A 14,340-nucleotide genomic window follows, 5' to 3' on the forward strand; every position below is an offset into this window, starting at 1 on the left:
TGGGTTTGATTCCTCAGCACCACATAAGCAAAAAGAAAAAAGCCAGAAGTGGCACTGTGGCTCAAGTGGTAGAGCGCTCACCTTGAGCTGAGGAGCTGAGGGACAGCAGCCAGGCCCAGAGTTCAGGCCCCACGACTGGACCCCCCCCAAAAAAAAGAAAAAAAGATTATGTTGTTTATTTGAAATTAAAATTTAATTCATCATTCACTATTTTCCTAGTAACCATAACAGACTTAAGTATGAGGTGAGATATAACTCATCAGTGCTAATAATAATAAAACCATTCTGAAGTTAAGTATGTTTATCTACTGGTCTGAATTACCAAAGTCTGTTACTTTATAGTAGCAGTAGGCAACCTACAGTGTGAGGCTAAATCCAGTCCAATACCAATAATGTACAGCTTGCAAGATAAGTAAAATTTCTACATTTTTAAATGGTTGGAAAAAATAAAAATAGGAATAATACCTCATGAACTGTTAAAATTTACATAAAGTTCAAATTTCAGAGTTTATAAGTAAACTTTATTAGAACTCAGTCGCCTTCATTCATATATTGTCTACCATACAGCTGTTTGATCCATACAATAGCAGGGTTGAGTAGTTCCAACAGGGACCACAAGGCTTCCAAATCTTACATTGTTACTATCTTTTGCTACTTAGCCCTTTACAGAAAGTTTGCTAGCCTTGTCTACAGACTGTGTAGTTTTATATTAATCTCTTGCCTAGTACAAACATGTATGAATTATAAACATAAATTCTTGGTTTTTCAACTTTAAAAGAGAAATTAAGCCAGGTGATGGTGGCTCACACTTATATTCCTAGCTACTCAGGAGGCTGAGATCTGAGGATCGTGATTCACAGCTAGTCCAGACAGACAAATCCTAAACACTCTTATATCCAATTAACTAACAAAAAGCCAGAAGTGGAGGTGTGGCTAAATGGTAGAGCACCAGAACTGAGTGGAGAAGTGGAAGGAGTTCAAGCCCCAGTACCAGCACAAAAATGAACAAAGAAACAAATCAAGAATTATGTATCCAACATCCATAATTGTTACAAGGTTAATATAAACAGGCATGGTTATATAAAACACAATTGCAAACTATAGGGATTGGGGGAAATTTCCATGAATTTAGCATTATGCCTAGAACATGAGACATTAAAGGCATAGCTCTTAAATTAATAATAATCTAAACAAACCAGGCACCGATGGCTCACATCTGTAATCCTAGCTATTCAGGAGGCTGAGATCTGAGGATGGCAATTCAAAGGCCAGCCTGGCCAGGAAAGACATCTCCAATTAACCACCAGAAAACTGGAAACGGAGCTGTGCCTCTAAGTGTCTGTAGAGGGCTAGCTTTGAGCAAAAAGAGCTCAGGGATGACGCTAGGACCTGAGTCCAAGCCCTATGGCAGACAATATTAATAATAATAATATCATCAGCCAAATAATATGGCTATCATCATCATCGCTCGATGATGATGATAAATAATATGGTCATCTTAACACAGTTTGTAAGAAAACAATTCACTTTTCAACAGGTAGGTTCTTATTCTTACCATAATCCTGCCCTAAACATAAACTATGATACCAAGGTTTTGCACCTAATACAAACTCAAAAAGTATCACTGAACCCACATTCAGTAGTCTGTGGACAGGAGGAGTATCACAAACCATCTACATTAATAAATGGCTGGCTACAATACCGAAGCCCAGAGTTGCCTTTGGGAAAAAACCTATACTGTATAATATTCCTAGCAATTTTCTACCATCAACACTGAAGGGATGAAAAGCATTACAACCATTAAATTTGCTAATGAAATCACTCTCGTGAAATCAGTTATCAATTAATGGAAGCTAAGACTGCTGACATCAAACTCAATTCAGTTCTCCCTTCTGCAGCCTAATTTTGCTTTGTAATGACAATCACACACACGTGCACACGCACACTTATTTAATGAACACGAATCATTCCCTATTAGCATCACTTAAAATAATCTTGCCATTTGAAAGCACCCGGTAGCGATGCCCACCAAATTCAGGACCTCCTTCTCCACTTCCATAAGGAATTTCCAACCAAAGGCCAGTGACATGAAAAGGCAATTCGTAAAATGAAAGATCCTGAAACAGCTTTCCTTCTTCCCCTGGGGGTTCCAAAGCCTAAGCGTTTCTCCTTCGTACGCAGAGCTGTCACTTCCCTATTTCACCTAGGCCTTAGAACATTCTCTGAACAACTAAATATGCAACTTCCTCAAGGAAACGCAAACGGACCCTGCACCTCACACACCTATTTACATTCTCCATTTTCCATCAGGGCGAAGAACACACTAGTATGCACAGTGACAGCCTGCTTTCCCCTACCGCACGCCAGGACAACGGGCGAGGCCGGCGGGCGGGGCCGGTGCTTCCACTACACTCAAAGCCCGGCCCCTCGGCCCCGGGCGGACCCCGGGCGGGCGCCCCTCGAAGGTCCGGAAGCCTGGCTCTCAGGGAGGGGCCGGCGCTGTTTCCGCCGGGCGACCACTGACACTGCCGGGGGCCGGGCGGGGCAGGCTGGCTGCACCCGGAGCAGCGAGCCCGGGACAGCCGGCGGCGGAAGACGCCGAGAGGCCCACCGGGGACCCGGGAGCCGGCCGGGGGCGGGAGCCGCCGGGGTCACCGGCTCGTCGGGCCCGCCCCGAGCCCGGAGGCAGAGCAGCGAGCTGTCCCGGGCTGGCCGCGGGCGCTGGTCCAAAGTGGAGGCTGAAGGCCTCTACGGCCGCGGCAGGGGGCCCGGCACCTACGTGGTCTGCGTTGCTGTTGGCGCTGTGGAAACACACAGCGCTGAAGGTGTAGCCCGAAATGGAAGCCGCCATGATGGAAAGCTCCAACTCCCCCATCATGCCCCGCGCGGGACGCACGGCCTTCCGGCCGCCCCGCCGCCAGGCATTGTGGGAAATGGAGTCCGCGGATGAAAGGAGGCGGGGCTGTGTCCAGAGCCCCAGGCGGGCAGGGGCCTGGGTCCGCTCCGCGGCGCTGCTCCCCCCCTCTCCCTCCCATCCCGGGCCCGCACGGCCTTGGGCTTCATACCGCCCAGTTCCTCCCCGCACAGCTTCGGACCTCGGACTGCCCCGCACAGTCTGAGACCACAACTTCTTTCTACACGTCTTGATCCTCCCCAGCTTGTCCCTTTGGGGAACGGAACGGTTAGAGTTAAAGGCCGCACATTTAGGAGGTTTTGAGTCCCAGGTCTTGTGTGGAGGCGGGGAGGATAGGAAACGCCGCTCCTTTATCCATTTCCCCCTACTACTTCGTCATGTTATTCTAAAGTAAGTCATTGCTAAAACTTAAAAACAAAAAAAAAAAAAGCAAGCTAGCGTTTGCCAAGGACCATGGAGAGGAGGTTAGCCGGAGCTCTGGTGGTGGAATTGCAGTCAGCCGCTTCCTCCACGGTGTGGCTGTTCCTTGCCTTCCCCAGCAGACGTCCACCTGAGTGCACTCCCTAATCAGCGTCCTCCAAGCTCAGTCTCAGACTCAGCCTCTGCTTGTCTGGCACACGATCTTTGACGACCTCAGATTTTTATTTAGTGCCACCTTTGGTCACTCAAACCAAAATTACCACCCTCCTCCACACTCTTAATATTACTTCCCTGCTTTACTTTCCCTCCGTCACCATCTGCATCATCTCTGTTTTATTCATTTATCCTGTCTATTGGCTTTTTTTCGGAATTTTTGCAAGTCTGATTTGCTTACCAATGTATCTCCATCATCTGGAAAAATGCCAGGCATGTAGACATTGCCCAATACATAGTTGGAGAGCAAATGTTGTATGAAAAGGTAGGAGAGTCCCAGGGAAGATGGCATTGTCCATCAACAGGTTGCTGTAGGGGAATGGAGACAGAAGAAAGTGATAAAACATGTAAGCTTGGAGCCAAGCGCTGGTGGCTCACGCCTGTAATCCTAGCTACTCAGGAGGCTGATATCTGAGGATCACGGTTCAAAGCCAGCTCAAGCAGAAAAGTCCGTGAGACTCTGATCTCCAATAAACCACTAGAAAACTGGAAGTGGTGCTGTGGCTCAACTGGTAGAGGGCTCACCTTGAGCTGAAGAGCACAGGGACAGCGCCCAAGCCCAGAGTTCAAGCCCCAAGACCGACAAAAAAACAAACATGTGGGGCTGGGAAGGTGGCTCAGTGGTAGAGCGCTTGCCTTGCATGCCTGAGGCCCTGGGTTTGATTCCTCAGCACCACATAAGCAAAAAGAAAAAAGCCAGAAGTGACGCTGTGGCTCAAGTGGTAGAGCGCTAGCCTTGAGCTGAAGAGCTCAGGGACAGTGCCCAGGCCCAGAGTTCAGGCCCCCGACCCAAAAAAAAAAATGTAAGCTTGGTAATAAGGAAATATCTTGGCTACCCAGTCAAAAAACAGTTAGAGACACAGAACATAAAGAAGAAAAAGTGAGCAGATGTTTTGGCAACCTTGGAGGAAGGGAGTAAGAGGATGGGGAGAGAGCAATAGCTGCAGTGAGATTATAAACTTCAGGTAAAGAGAACCACGATGAATTTTTTAGGATTTAGTAGAGTGTGTTTCATGCTGTCATAATTGCTCTTAACTGACTTCCCCATGCAAACCTTCAGCAACATATTGTAATGATAGATCACGTCTGGTCTGGGATGTAGCTCAGTGGCAAAGCGCTTGCCTAGCAAGTGCAACGTCCTGGGTTCGATCCCCAGTACCAAAAAAGAAAAGACAAAAAAAAAAAGAATAAGAATGATAGATCACTTCTTACATGTAGTGGTTACTTGAAGGTCTTAAAGATTTCTTGATTTCAATTCTCAGCTCCAGCACTTACGATGTGATCTTGGACAACCTTTCAGTGCTGTGGTTTGGGTATCTGAAATATCCTGTGGCTGTCTTTAGGAGTAACTGAGAAAATAGGTTGGAAGTGTTTAATACAGTTCCTAATGTGTTAAGCATATCAGATGATGGCCTGGTGATAATTAGCTGTCCTTTCAATTGTTATGAAGTATTTTGAAAGATGAGGAATGCATAGGCATTGATAAGAAAAGATTTCCAAATATATCAGTACTGTATTGTTAAATAAAGATGCTAGAAGCCAAGTATGTTAGTGCAAACCTGCAATCACAGATATTTGAGAGGTAGAAGTTGTAGGAGCACTAGTTTGAGGGTTTTGGAGCATTTTGGATTTGCAGTTTTTGGATTAGGGGTGGTCAATCTGTAATAAAAATGGTAGCTAAGGGCTGGGAAGTTGGCTCAATGGTAGAGTGCTTGCCTTGCATGCCTGAGGCCCTGGGTTCGATTCCTCAGCACCACAAAAGCAAAAAGAAAAAAGCCGGAAGTGGTGCTGGGTTCAAGTGGTAGAGCACTAGCCTTGAGCTGAAGAGCTGAGGGACAGCGCCCAGGCCCAGAGTTCAGGTCTCTTGACCGGACCCCCCCAAAAAAAATGGTAGCTAACATTTCCTGAACCCTTTAATTCTCCATTCTAAACTCTCTATATGTACAATAAATGAAATTAGGAAAGTTGTCAGTGACAACTGACAGTAGATTAATTTAGAACCCACAAGCTGGATACTGATGGCTCATGACTGTAATCCTAGCCACTTAGGAGATTGAGATCTGAGGATTGTGGTTCAAAGCTAGATTAGGTGGTAAGGTCCATGAGACTCTTATTTTCTATTAACCACCCAAAAGCTGGAAGTGGATCTGTGGCTCAAGTGGTAGAGCATTAGCTTTGAGTGAAAAAGCCAAGGGACAACACCCAGCCCCACAGTGATGCTAACTGCTGCAAAGTCAAGAAAAGGAAAACCATGTATTTGACCCTGGAATTGGACAGTTGAGAAGTGCTTGAGAACTCTTGCAATTATACTTTCAGAACAGTTGTGGATCAACAGGATGCCAATCTACAGGGATTGGAAAACTAAGGTGACAGGCAAGCTCCAGTGCAGTAAATTTCCCTCCTGCCTCATTGTAAATGAACTGGTTAGGAGGAACTGTGTTCTGGGGCATACACCACTTTTCCCTGCAATTTGCATCAAAGAGCTTCTCCTTTCCTTACCAAGAATCTGTTGCCCTGGGTGATCTGAGGTGGTGGGCCACAGCCTTCAGAACTAAGCAGAGTAATCATGCCTGGAGCCAGGCAAGGAACTCTGTATAAACCATGGTTTTTTCTAAGGCTCCATACCAATAACTGTTTATAGCTTTCATCACACACAGCAAAAACCTCTTAAGTGCTGGCACAACACCAGGCAAAGATGGGCGTACCTTTCATGGGTGCTTCTTAATTAGAACCTAAAAGTTTTTTAAGACCCACTCAGTCACATTCAAGCTTTCTTTCTCTACCATCTAGAGAAGATCAAAACAACCATTCATCTAGGGCAGCACTAATTGGCTGTGGTATCCGGTAGTTTTATTGCTCTGTAATAAAGTTACTTACGCTCTTTCTTGAGTTCTTTAATCACTATGCACATGGATTTCCATCTGCCTTTCACTTTATTCTATCACCAGTGGTTTCCTGACGGTCTTGAAACACTATGTATAGGAGGAGATGTACATTCGGTTCTAATCAGGATTTCTGTGAGCTGGAAGGCAACTGTTGGTGCTGATGTCCTCTAGAGACTTGTAATTGGGCTTCTGTGTGGAGTCAACAGAAATGAAGCCTAGGAAACAACTGTTGATTGGAAGGCAGCCATACTAGGTACATGTAAGATCCTTGCCTAGTACATTGGATCACAAATACTCCATTGCTACTATAGACAATACCCTAAAGCTGGGTGTGGGTGGATCATGCCTGTAATCTTAGCTACTCAAGAGGCTGAGATCTGAAGAATAGTGTTTGAAGCCAGCCAGGAAAAAAAGTCTGTGAGACCTACCTCCAATTCATCACAGAAAAAGCCGGAAGTGGCACTGTGGTTCAAGTGGTAGAGTGTTAGACTTGAGTAAAAAGGAGCTCAGACAGTCTCCAAGTCCAGAGTTTGAGCCCCAGGACTGCCAAAAAAAAAAGAAAAGAAAAGAAAAAGAAAGAAAGAAAAAGAAAAAAGAAAAGAAAAAGCCAGAAGTGGTGCTTTGGCTTAAAAGGTAGGGTACTAGGGCTGGGAAGGTGGCTCAGTGGTAGAGCGCTTGCCTTGCATGCTCGAGGCCCTGGGTTCGATTCCTCAGCACCACATAAGCAAAAAGAAAAAAGCCGGAAGTGGCACTGTGGCTCAAGTGGTAGAGCGCTAGCCTTGAGCTGAAGAGCTGAGGGACAGCGCCCAGGCCCAGAGTTCAGGCCCCACGACCGGACCCCCCCCCCAAAAAAAAAAAAAAAAAAAAGAAACTCAGGCCCTGAGTTCAAGCCCCACGACTGGCACCCTCAGGCCCCCCCCCCAAAAAAAAAGTACCTCTTGGCTCCTAAGATGCCTTGCATCATGCTATAGAACTACCAAAGTCAGACCAAGGGGCAAATGTCAGCTGCAGACACTACCCAGCTATCCTGTCACTGTGTCAGTCTTTCTGTCACAACATACTGATTACTATGGCTAAGGTACGCTGTGTGTGTGTGTACACGTATGTTGACAGGGTTTCATTTTCCTGAACATAGATAGGCTCCTCCGTCTGTGGTGCTATGTCAAATCAGAAGTGCTCAGAGGCGTTTTTCTAGGTCAGTCCTGCCACGGGCTGTCAATCTAAGCTGATCTGCCCGCCAGGTAGAGCGGACAGGTGAGGACCTCCGCGTTGTGTGCCGGTGGCCTTGGCTTAAGCCATCTGTTTTCCGACATGCGATACTGTGGACTGTCACTTAACAACCGCAGTCCCCAAACAGGATCGTGCGGAGGCGAGTCAGAGACCTTGACGTTGGCGCGAGGCGGGAGGCCGACCCCGCACCGCACCGGAGGACATCCCCACCGCGGGTTCCAGCCCGCAGCCGGCCTGGTCTCGAGCTCAGCCTGGAGCAGTGGAGAGAGGCCTCCCGACGCCTAGAGGAGCCCGGCCCGCAGTCCGCTCTAGCCCCGCCCCGTCTCTATGGCGGCCCCCGCGGTCCCTCCGAGCGCCGAGCGAGATGAGCGCGGGCGCGGACGGCGGCGGCGTTGTGGCCGCCGCGAGGTCCCGACGGGCCAGTCCCGTCGAGGGTGGCTTCGTCCCATCGGCGCTGGGGACCCGGGAGCAGTGAGTGTGGCGCGGGGGAGCGCCGGGGAGCGCACCGGGAGGGCGGCCCGGGCCTGGGCCCGAGACTGGGGGCGTGGCGGGAGGAAGGCCGGGGGCCGCTGCGGGGTCCGTGCGGGGTGTGCGCGGGAGGAACCGCTGGAGCCACCCGGTAACCGGCTTCCCCTGGCCGGGGGGGCGGGTGAGGGCCGGGCTCCTAAGCTCGTGGGAGGCCTTGCGTGTGTGGGTCTTGAACCTGACCCGGCTGGGGAATGGGAGAGCGGCCGAGCTCGCGGATACGAGTCGGGGCTACGGTGGGAGGCCGAGGGAGAGCTTTGGGGTCCGGGAACTGGGAAAGCTGCGGCCTGGGGGCGACCTGGAGCGGACGATGGGGGCGTATGGGAGTGAAAAAAAAAGTGATCTGACCCGAAACATTCATTACTCTCGGAAATAAAATAGACTTGGATACATGAGTGGGGAGAAGGACCAGGATGTTTTGGAGGGGTGATAGGAAGAGGGTTCTAGAAAGAGGAACTAGGAAAGCAGATGACGGCGGGGAGACTAACATCATCAGGAGGAAACTGAAGCAGAGGGCTAGAATACTGGAGGAGGCAGAGAGACAGCATTGTGTTTGGTACTCAAGTCTGTTTTTACCCCCTCATCCCTCCCTCCCCCCAGATACTGGGGATTGGACCCCGGGGCCTTTTGCTTGCTAGGCAAACACTCGTTTTACTTGAGATATTCCCCTCGCCCCCTAGAACTTTCGTTTATTTGTTAGCTGTAAAGGGGATTGAACAGGGCCTTGTGCTAGGTAGGGGCTTTTACTGTTGATTTTTGAGATACTGTCTCATTAACTTTGCCAGGCTGACTCCAACTAGCTGTCCTCTTTGCCTTCTGCCCCTGAGTATCTGGATTATAGCTGTGTACCATCAGAGTTTATGCTTCAAGTCAGTTTTATCTTTGGTGGTCTCGTGAGCAACTACTTTGTCTTCACATAAGATCCAATGAAGACTTAACTACTTTGTGCTTGTACAGTCAAGTTTGTTATTCATTTATTTACCTATTTTTGTGCTGGTGCTGAGGCTTCAACTCACTTTTTTTTTTTTAATCGGTCATGGGGCTTGAACTCTGGGCCTGTGTGCTGTCCCTCAGCTCTTCATCTCAAGGCTAGCGCTCTACTACTTGAGCTACAGCACCACTTCTCAACTCACATTTTAATTAGACCAATGTACAGCTTAAATATCTCCATTCCTTTTTCTTTGTAATTCTTTTTCCCTTGGTCATGGGGCTTGAACTCAGGGCCTGAGCTCTGTCCCTGAGCTCTTTCACTCAAGACTAGCCCTCTACCACTATGAGGCATGACTCCATTTCTGGTTTTCTGGTGGTTTATTGAAGATAAGAGTCTCATGGACTTTCCTACCAGGGGCTGGCTTCCAACTGTGATCCTCAGATCTCAGCTTCCTGAGTAGCTAGTTAGGATTACAGGTGTGAGCTACTGGCACTGGCTCTTTGTAATATTTTAAGAACAGAAATGCTTTAGGAGTATAGTATAAGTTGAAGTTGACGTCTAGAGATCATTGAAGTTTTTTTTTTTTTTTTTTGTGCTCGTCTTGGTTACTAGACTACCATTTGAGCATTAGCTCCACTTCTGGCTTTTTAATGGTTATAATTGATGGACTTTTCCTGCCTGGGCTGGCTGCGAACCATGATTCTCAGATCTCAGACTCCTGAATAGATAGGATTACAAGTGTAAGCCACTGACACCTCGTTTACAAACAGGTTTTGAACTGGGCTTTGGGACTTAGAGATCCTTGGACAGTTGTCTCTTTGTGTTCTTTTAAAGCTAACATTTATGTAGCTTTTTTTTTTTTGGGGTCCGGTCATGGGGCCTGAACTCTGGGTCTGGGCGCTCCTCAGCTCTTCAGCTCAAGGCTAGCGCTCTACCACTTGATCCACAGCGCCACTTCCCGCTTTTTTCTTTTTTCTTATGTGGTGCTGAGGAATCGAACCCAGGGCCTCAGGCCTGTAAGGCAAGCGCTCTACCACTGACCCATCTTCCCAGCCCCTATGTAGCATTTTTTTAATGTATCATATAATCTAGGTATTTTGCATGCAAAAACTTACTCTTTATTCTTTTAACCCAAGGATATTAAGAGATTGACCTTTATGTACTTATTGGTAACATTAAGAATGTTTTAAATAGCTCTGTAATGTATTGGAAACATCCCTTAGATTCAGTTAAATTCTAGAATCTTGCTTTGCTTTTCCATTTTTTACATAGTTGGGATGCTGTCTATGAGAAAGAACTTCAAATGTTCCAAGAATATGGAGATACAGGAGAAATCTGGTAAGTTAGAGATATGTATGTGTGCATATATATAAGGTGGGGAGGGAGGAAAGGGAGAGTATGTGAGCAAGAAGTATTTGCATTTATACCAAAGTAAGCCTACCTAAGACTTGGGAACTCTGTGCTGAGTGTAGCTTAACTTGGTAGATTAGATTTAAAGTCTCTCCCTCCCTCCCTCTCCACACCCCCCCCTTTCTCTCTTTCTTGGAGATAAGGTTCTCATGGGCTTTCCTGTCTGGGCTGGCTTCAACCCATGATCCTCGGATCTAAGCCTCCTGAGTAGCTAGGATTATAATCATGAGCCACCAGTTCCCAGCACTTTAATGACCCAGATTTCATTTGATCAGAATTTTAGGAAATTACCTTTTTTTTTTTTTGCTGGTCACGGGACCTGAACTCAGGGCCTGGGTGCTGTCCCTCAGCTCTTCAGCTCAAGGCTAGCACTCTATCATTTGAGCCACAGTGCCACTTAACAGCTTTTTCTGCTTATGTGGTGCTGAGGAATCGAACCCAGGGCCTCATGCATGCAAGGCAAGCGCTCTACCACTGAGCTACCTTCCCAGCCCCAAAATTACCTTTTTATATTACTATTTTTCAGTAGGCAATAACATTTTTTTCCCCTGGTCGTAGGGCTTGAACTTTGGGCCTGGTCTCTTCAGCTCAAGGAGAGTGCTCTACCACTTGAGCCACAGTGCCACTCTGGTGATTTATTGGAGATGAGAGTCTCATGGACTTTCCTGCCCTGGCTGGCTTTGAAATGTTATCCTCAGATCTCAGCCTCCTGAATAGCTAGGATTACAGGTGTGAGCCCCCAGCGCCTGGCATGGAAGTAAAATTTTGAATCATCAGGATGTACTAATGTTCAGGACAACATGAATGTTTCAAAAATTAATGCTGAAATTTTCAAAAGTTAATGGTGATATTCAGAAATATTGGCAAATAACATACTTAGCTGTTTTGTTCTATATTTGGAGGTGCTTTTGCCTAAATGATAACAGAGGCAAAACTTAAACAGTCACAAATACTATTACTTTCAAGAAAGACTTAATTGGGCATATGTTATAAACAGCTAAAGTGGAATGTAGTTATAACTTTTGCTCTATATCTGTCATTTGTAACTAATTCTGTTTCTGACAGGTTTGGGAAAGAGAGTATAAATCGACTAATAAGGTGGATACAGAAGCACAAGATCCCATTGGATGCTTCAGTACTTGATATCGGAACTGGAAATGGTGTTTTCCTGGTTGAACTTGTTGGTACTTTTAGTATTCACATGTTTGAGCCAAGTTTTAGAGTGAAAGTTTTAAAAGTTTTGCAATGCAGGGTACTAAACATCTAATTCTAAAGTAGTAAAGCAGTTATATCACTTACTTTGAGTAGTCGTGATACAAAAGTGAGGCTGAATGAATTGTAAGGAATGCATGCTGCCATTCATAATCTTGAAGGGGTAAAATCCTGACTATTGAGATCCTAGAAGTGAAAAATCCTTAGTTGTAAAATCCCTAAAAGCAAATCCTGAATTTAAAAAATCTTTGAACTCCAAATCCTGAAAATTGCAAATTTTTTTTTTTTTTTGTCAGTCGTGGGGCTTGAACTCTGGGCCTGGGCGCTGTCCCTCAGCTCTTCAGCTCAAGGCGAGCGCTCTACCACTTGAGCTACAGTGCCACTTGCTTTTTTCTTTTTGCTTATGTGGTGCTGAGGAATCGAACCCAGGGCCTCAGCTCAAGGCGAGCGCTCTACCACTTGAGCTACAGTGCCACTTCCGGTTTTCTGGTGGTTTATTGGAGATAGGAGTCTCACAGTCTCTCCTGCCTGGGCTGGCTTTGAACCTCGATCCTCAGATCTCAGCCTCCTGAGTAGCTAGGATTACAGGCTTGAGCCACCAGCGCCCAGCAAAACTGCAATTTTTGTAGGTAAAAAAACCTAAATATATGGAGTTGAAAACTAAATTCTGGGGATTAGTATATATGTTTTCTGTTGTAGTTGCATCATGTTCAGTGGAATGAAGACAGACTGGTGATTTAGCATTACTTTGAGTGTCTGTGAGGTTTTTTCCAGAGGAGATTAATGTCGAGTCTAGATAGAATAGGTGGGAAAAAAAATCCACCTCAATATGGGCGGGCACCATTTAGCAGGATGGGAGCTTACAGAAAACAAATTGCAAAGGGAAATTGATCTCTTTCTGAAGTCTGGGTCAGAGTTTTCTTTCTTTCCCCTCTTCCCTTTCCCCTTCCCTTCCCTCCATTACTTTCATAGATAGGGTCTTGCCAGCCTAGGCCAGCCTAGGCTGGCCTGGAACTTAGTATATGGCCCTGGTTGGCTTTAAACTCAATCCTCCTGTCCTTTTCCCAAATGCTGGAATTATAGGTGTACGCCACTACGCTTGGTCTAAGGCAGTTTTCTTCTGAGTAGACATCTGAATTCTGGTAGTTGGACTCCAGTCTTACACTTCTGGCCCATAGGTCCTCAGACTTTCAGCCTTGGATTGAGAATCATGCTATTAGTTCACTGGTTCTGAGGTCTGTGGGTTTGGTCTGAGCTAGTATACTAGCATCCTGAGGTCTCCAGTGTGTAGACAACTTGTTGTCCAGCTTCTTAGTTACCCTGGATATGTGACCCAATTTCCTCAACTAGTCTTATATATATCGCTCTCTATATATATCTTCTTGGTTTTGTTTCTGGAAGATAGACTAACAAAAGTTTCGTATACACAGAAATTGTTGTTGGTCGTGGGGCTTAAACACTGGCCTGGGTGCCGTCCCTTGAGCTCTTTAAAAGCTTAAGGCTAGCATTGTACCACTTGAGCCACAGTGCCACTTCCGGCTTTTTCTGTTTATATGGTGCTGATGGATCTAACCCAGGGGCTCATGCATGCTAGGCAGGTACTCTACCACTAAACCACCTTTCCAGCCCCAGAATATTCCTTTATGTATGTATTCCTTATATGGCCATGAAAGAAATATGTGAAATTGTTCCCTTGCACAAAGGCTGAGTACTCTGCTCATAATTTTCTTTTTTTTGGTTGGTCCTGGAGCTTGAACTCTGGGCCTGGGCACTGTCCCTCAGCTCTTCAGCTCAAGGTGAGCTCTCTACTGCTTGAGCCACAGCGCCACTTCTGGTTTTCTAGTGGTTTATTGGAGACAAGAGTCCTCACAGACTTTTCCTGCCCGGGTTGGCTTTGAAACACCATCCTCAGATCTCAGCCTCCTGAGTGAGTAGCTAGTACAGGTGTGAGTCACTGGCGCCCAGCTAAATTATTTCTAAAAATTACTTTTTGAGATTTTGTTCTCTCTTTTTTTTTTTTTGGTCCGGTCGTGGGGCCTGAACTCTGGGCCTGGGCGCTGTCCCTCAGCTCTTCAGCTCAAGGCTAGCGCTCTACCACTTGAGCCACAGCGCCACTTCCAGCTTTTTTCTTATGTGGTGCTGAGGAATCAAACCCAGGGCCTCAGGCATGCAAGGCAAGCGCTCTACCACTGAGCCACCTTCCCAGCCCGAGATTTTGTTCTCTCAAGATTTTATTCTTTAGAGATTTTGATCTTTTTGAGTTTCAGCATTCAAGAGTATTGTGTTGGGATTACATCTTTGGAGATTATGGTTCAAACTCTAAATGAGAAGCCAAGAGAATCTGAGTGTTATTGTTTTTTCTGGCTTTGGTCTTAACCTTGAGTAAGCCACTTATTTTTTTTTCTGGGCTTCACTTTTTCCCAAGGGTTCTGGCTAGATAATTTCTATTGGTTTCTTCTATCTGAAAACTCTAGAAATGTGTATGGGATGTGTGTGTGTGTGTAATTTTTTTTTTTTTTGGGTCCAGTCGTGGGGCCTGAACTCTGGGCCTGGGCACTGTCCCTCAGCTCTTCAGCTCAAGGCTAGCGCTCTACCACTTG

At 46.4% G+C, this 14,340-nt stretch overlaps 2 protein-coding genes across 3 annotated transcripts in view; one reads left to right on the forward strand and one right to left on the reverse strand.

Annotated features, from left to right (window-relative positions):
• The window catches only part of Fam175b (family with sequence similarity 175, member B), a 37,548-nt gene extending 34,670 nt beyond the window's left edge, over window positions 1–2,878 (reverse strand). The window contains exon 1 of the mRNA XM_013021889.1: window positions 2,780–2,878. Coding sequence (XP_012877343.1) covers window positions 2,780–2,878 — 99 coding nt within the window. The remainder of the gene's footprint in view (window positions 1–2,779) is intronic.
• A 5,113-nt stretch (window positions 2,879–7,991) lies between these two features.
• Window positions 7,992–14,340, forward strand: part of Mettl10 (methyltransferase like 10) — a 23,017-nt gene continuing 16,668 nt past the window's right edge. Inside the window, exons 1-3 of one of the 2 annotated variants that reach the window (XM_013021988.1) lie at window positions 7,992–8,133; window positions 10,391–10,456; window positions 11,594–11,708. In XM_013021988.1, the coding sequence (XP_012877442.1) occupies window positions 8,027–8,133; window positions 10,391–10,456; window positions 11,594–11,708 (288 nt within the window). In that variant the 5' untranslated portion in view covers window positions 7,992–8,026. Of the gene's footprint in view, window positions 8,134–8,227; window positions 8,282–10,390; window positions 10,457–11,593; window positions 11,709–14,340 lie in introns of those variants that run through there. The other variant, XM_013021989.1, reaches the window with a different exon arrangement.

The sequence above is a fragment of the Dipodomys ordii genome, unplaced genomic scaffold (genome assembly GCF_000151885.1).
Source record: "Dipodomys ordii isolate 6190 unplaced genomic scaffold, Dord_2.0 Scaffold58, whole genome shotgun sequence".
NCBI lineage: Eukaryota > Metazoa > Chordata > Mammalia > Rodentia > Heteromyidae > Dipodomys > Dipodomys ordii.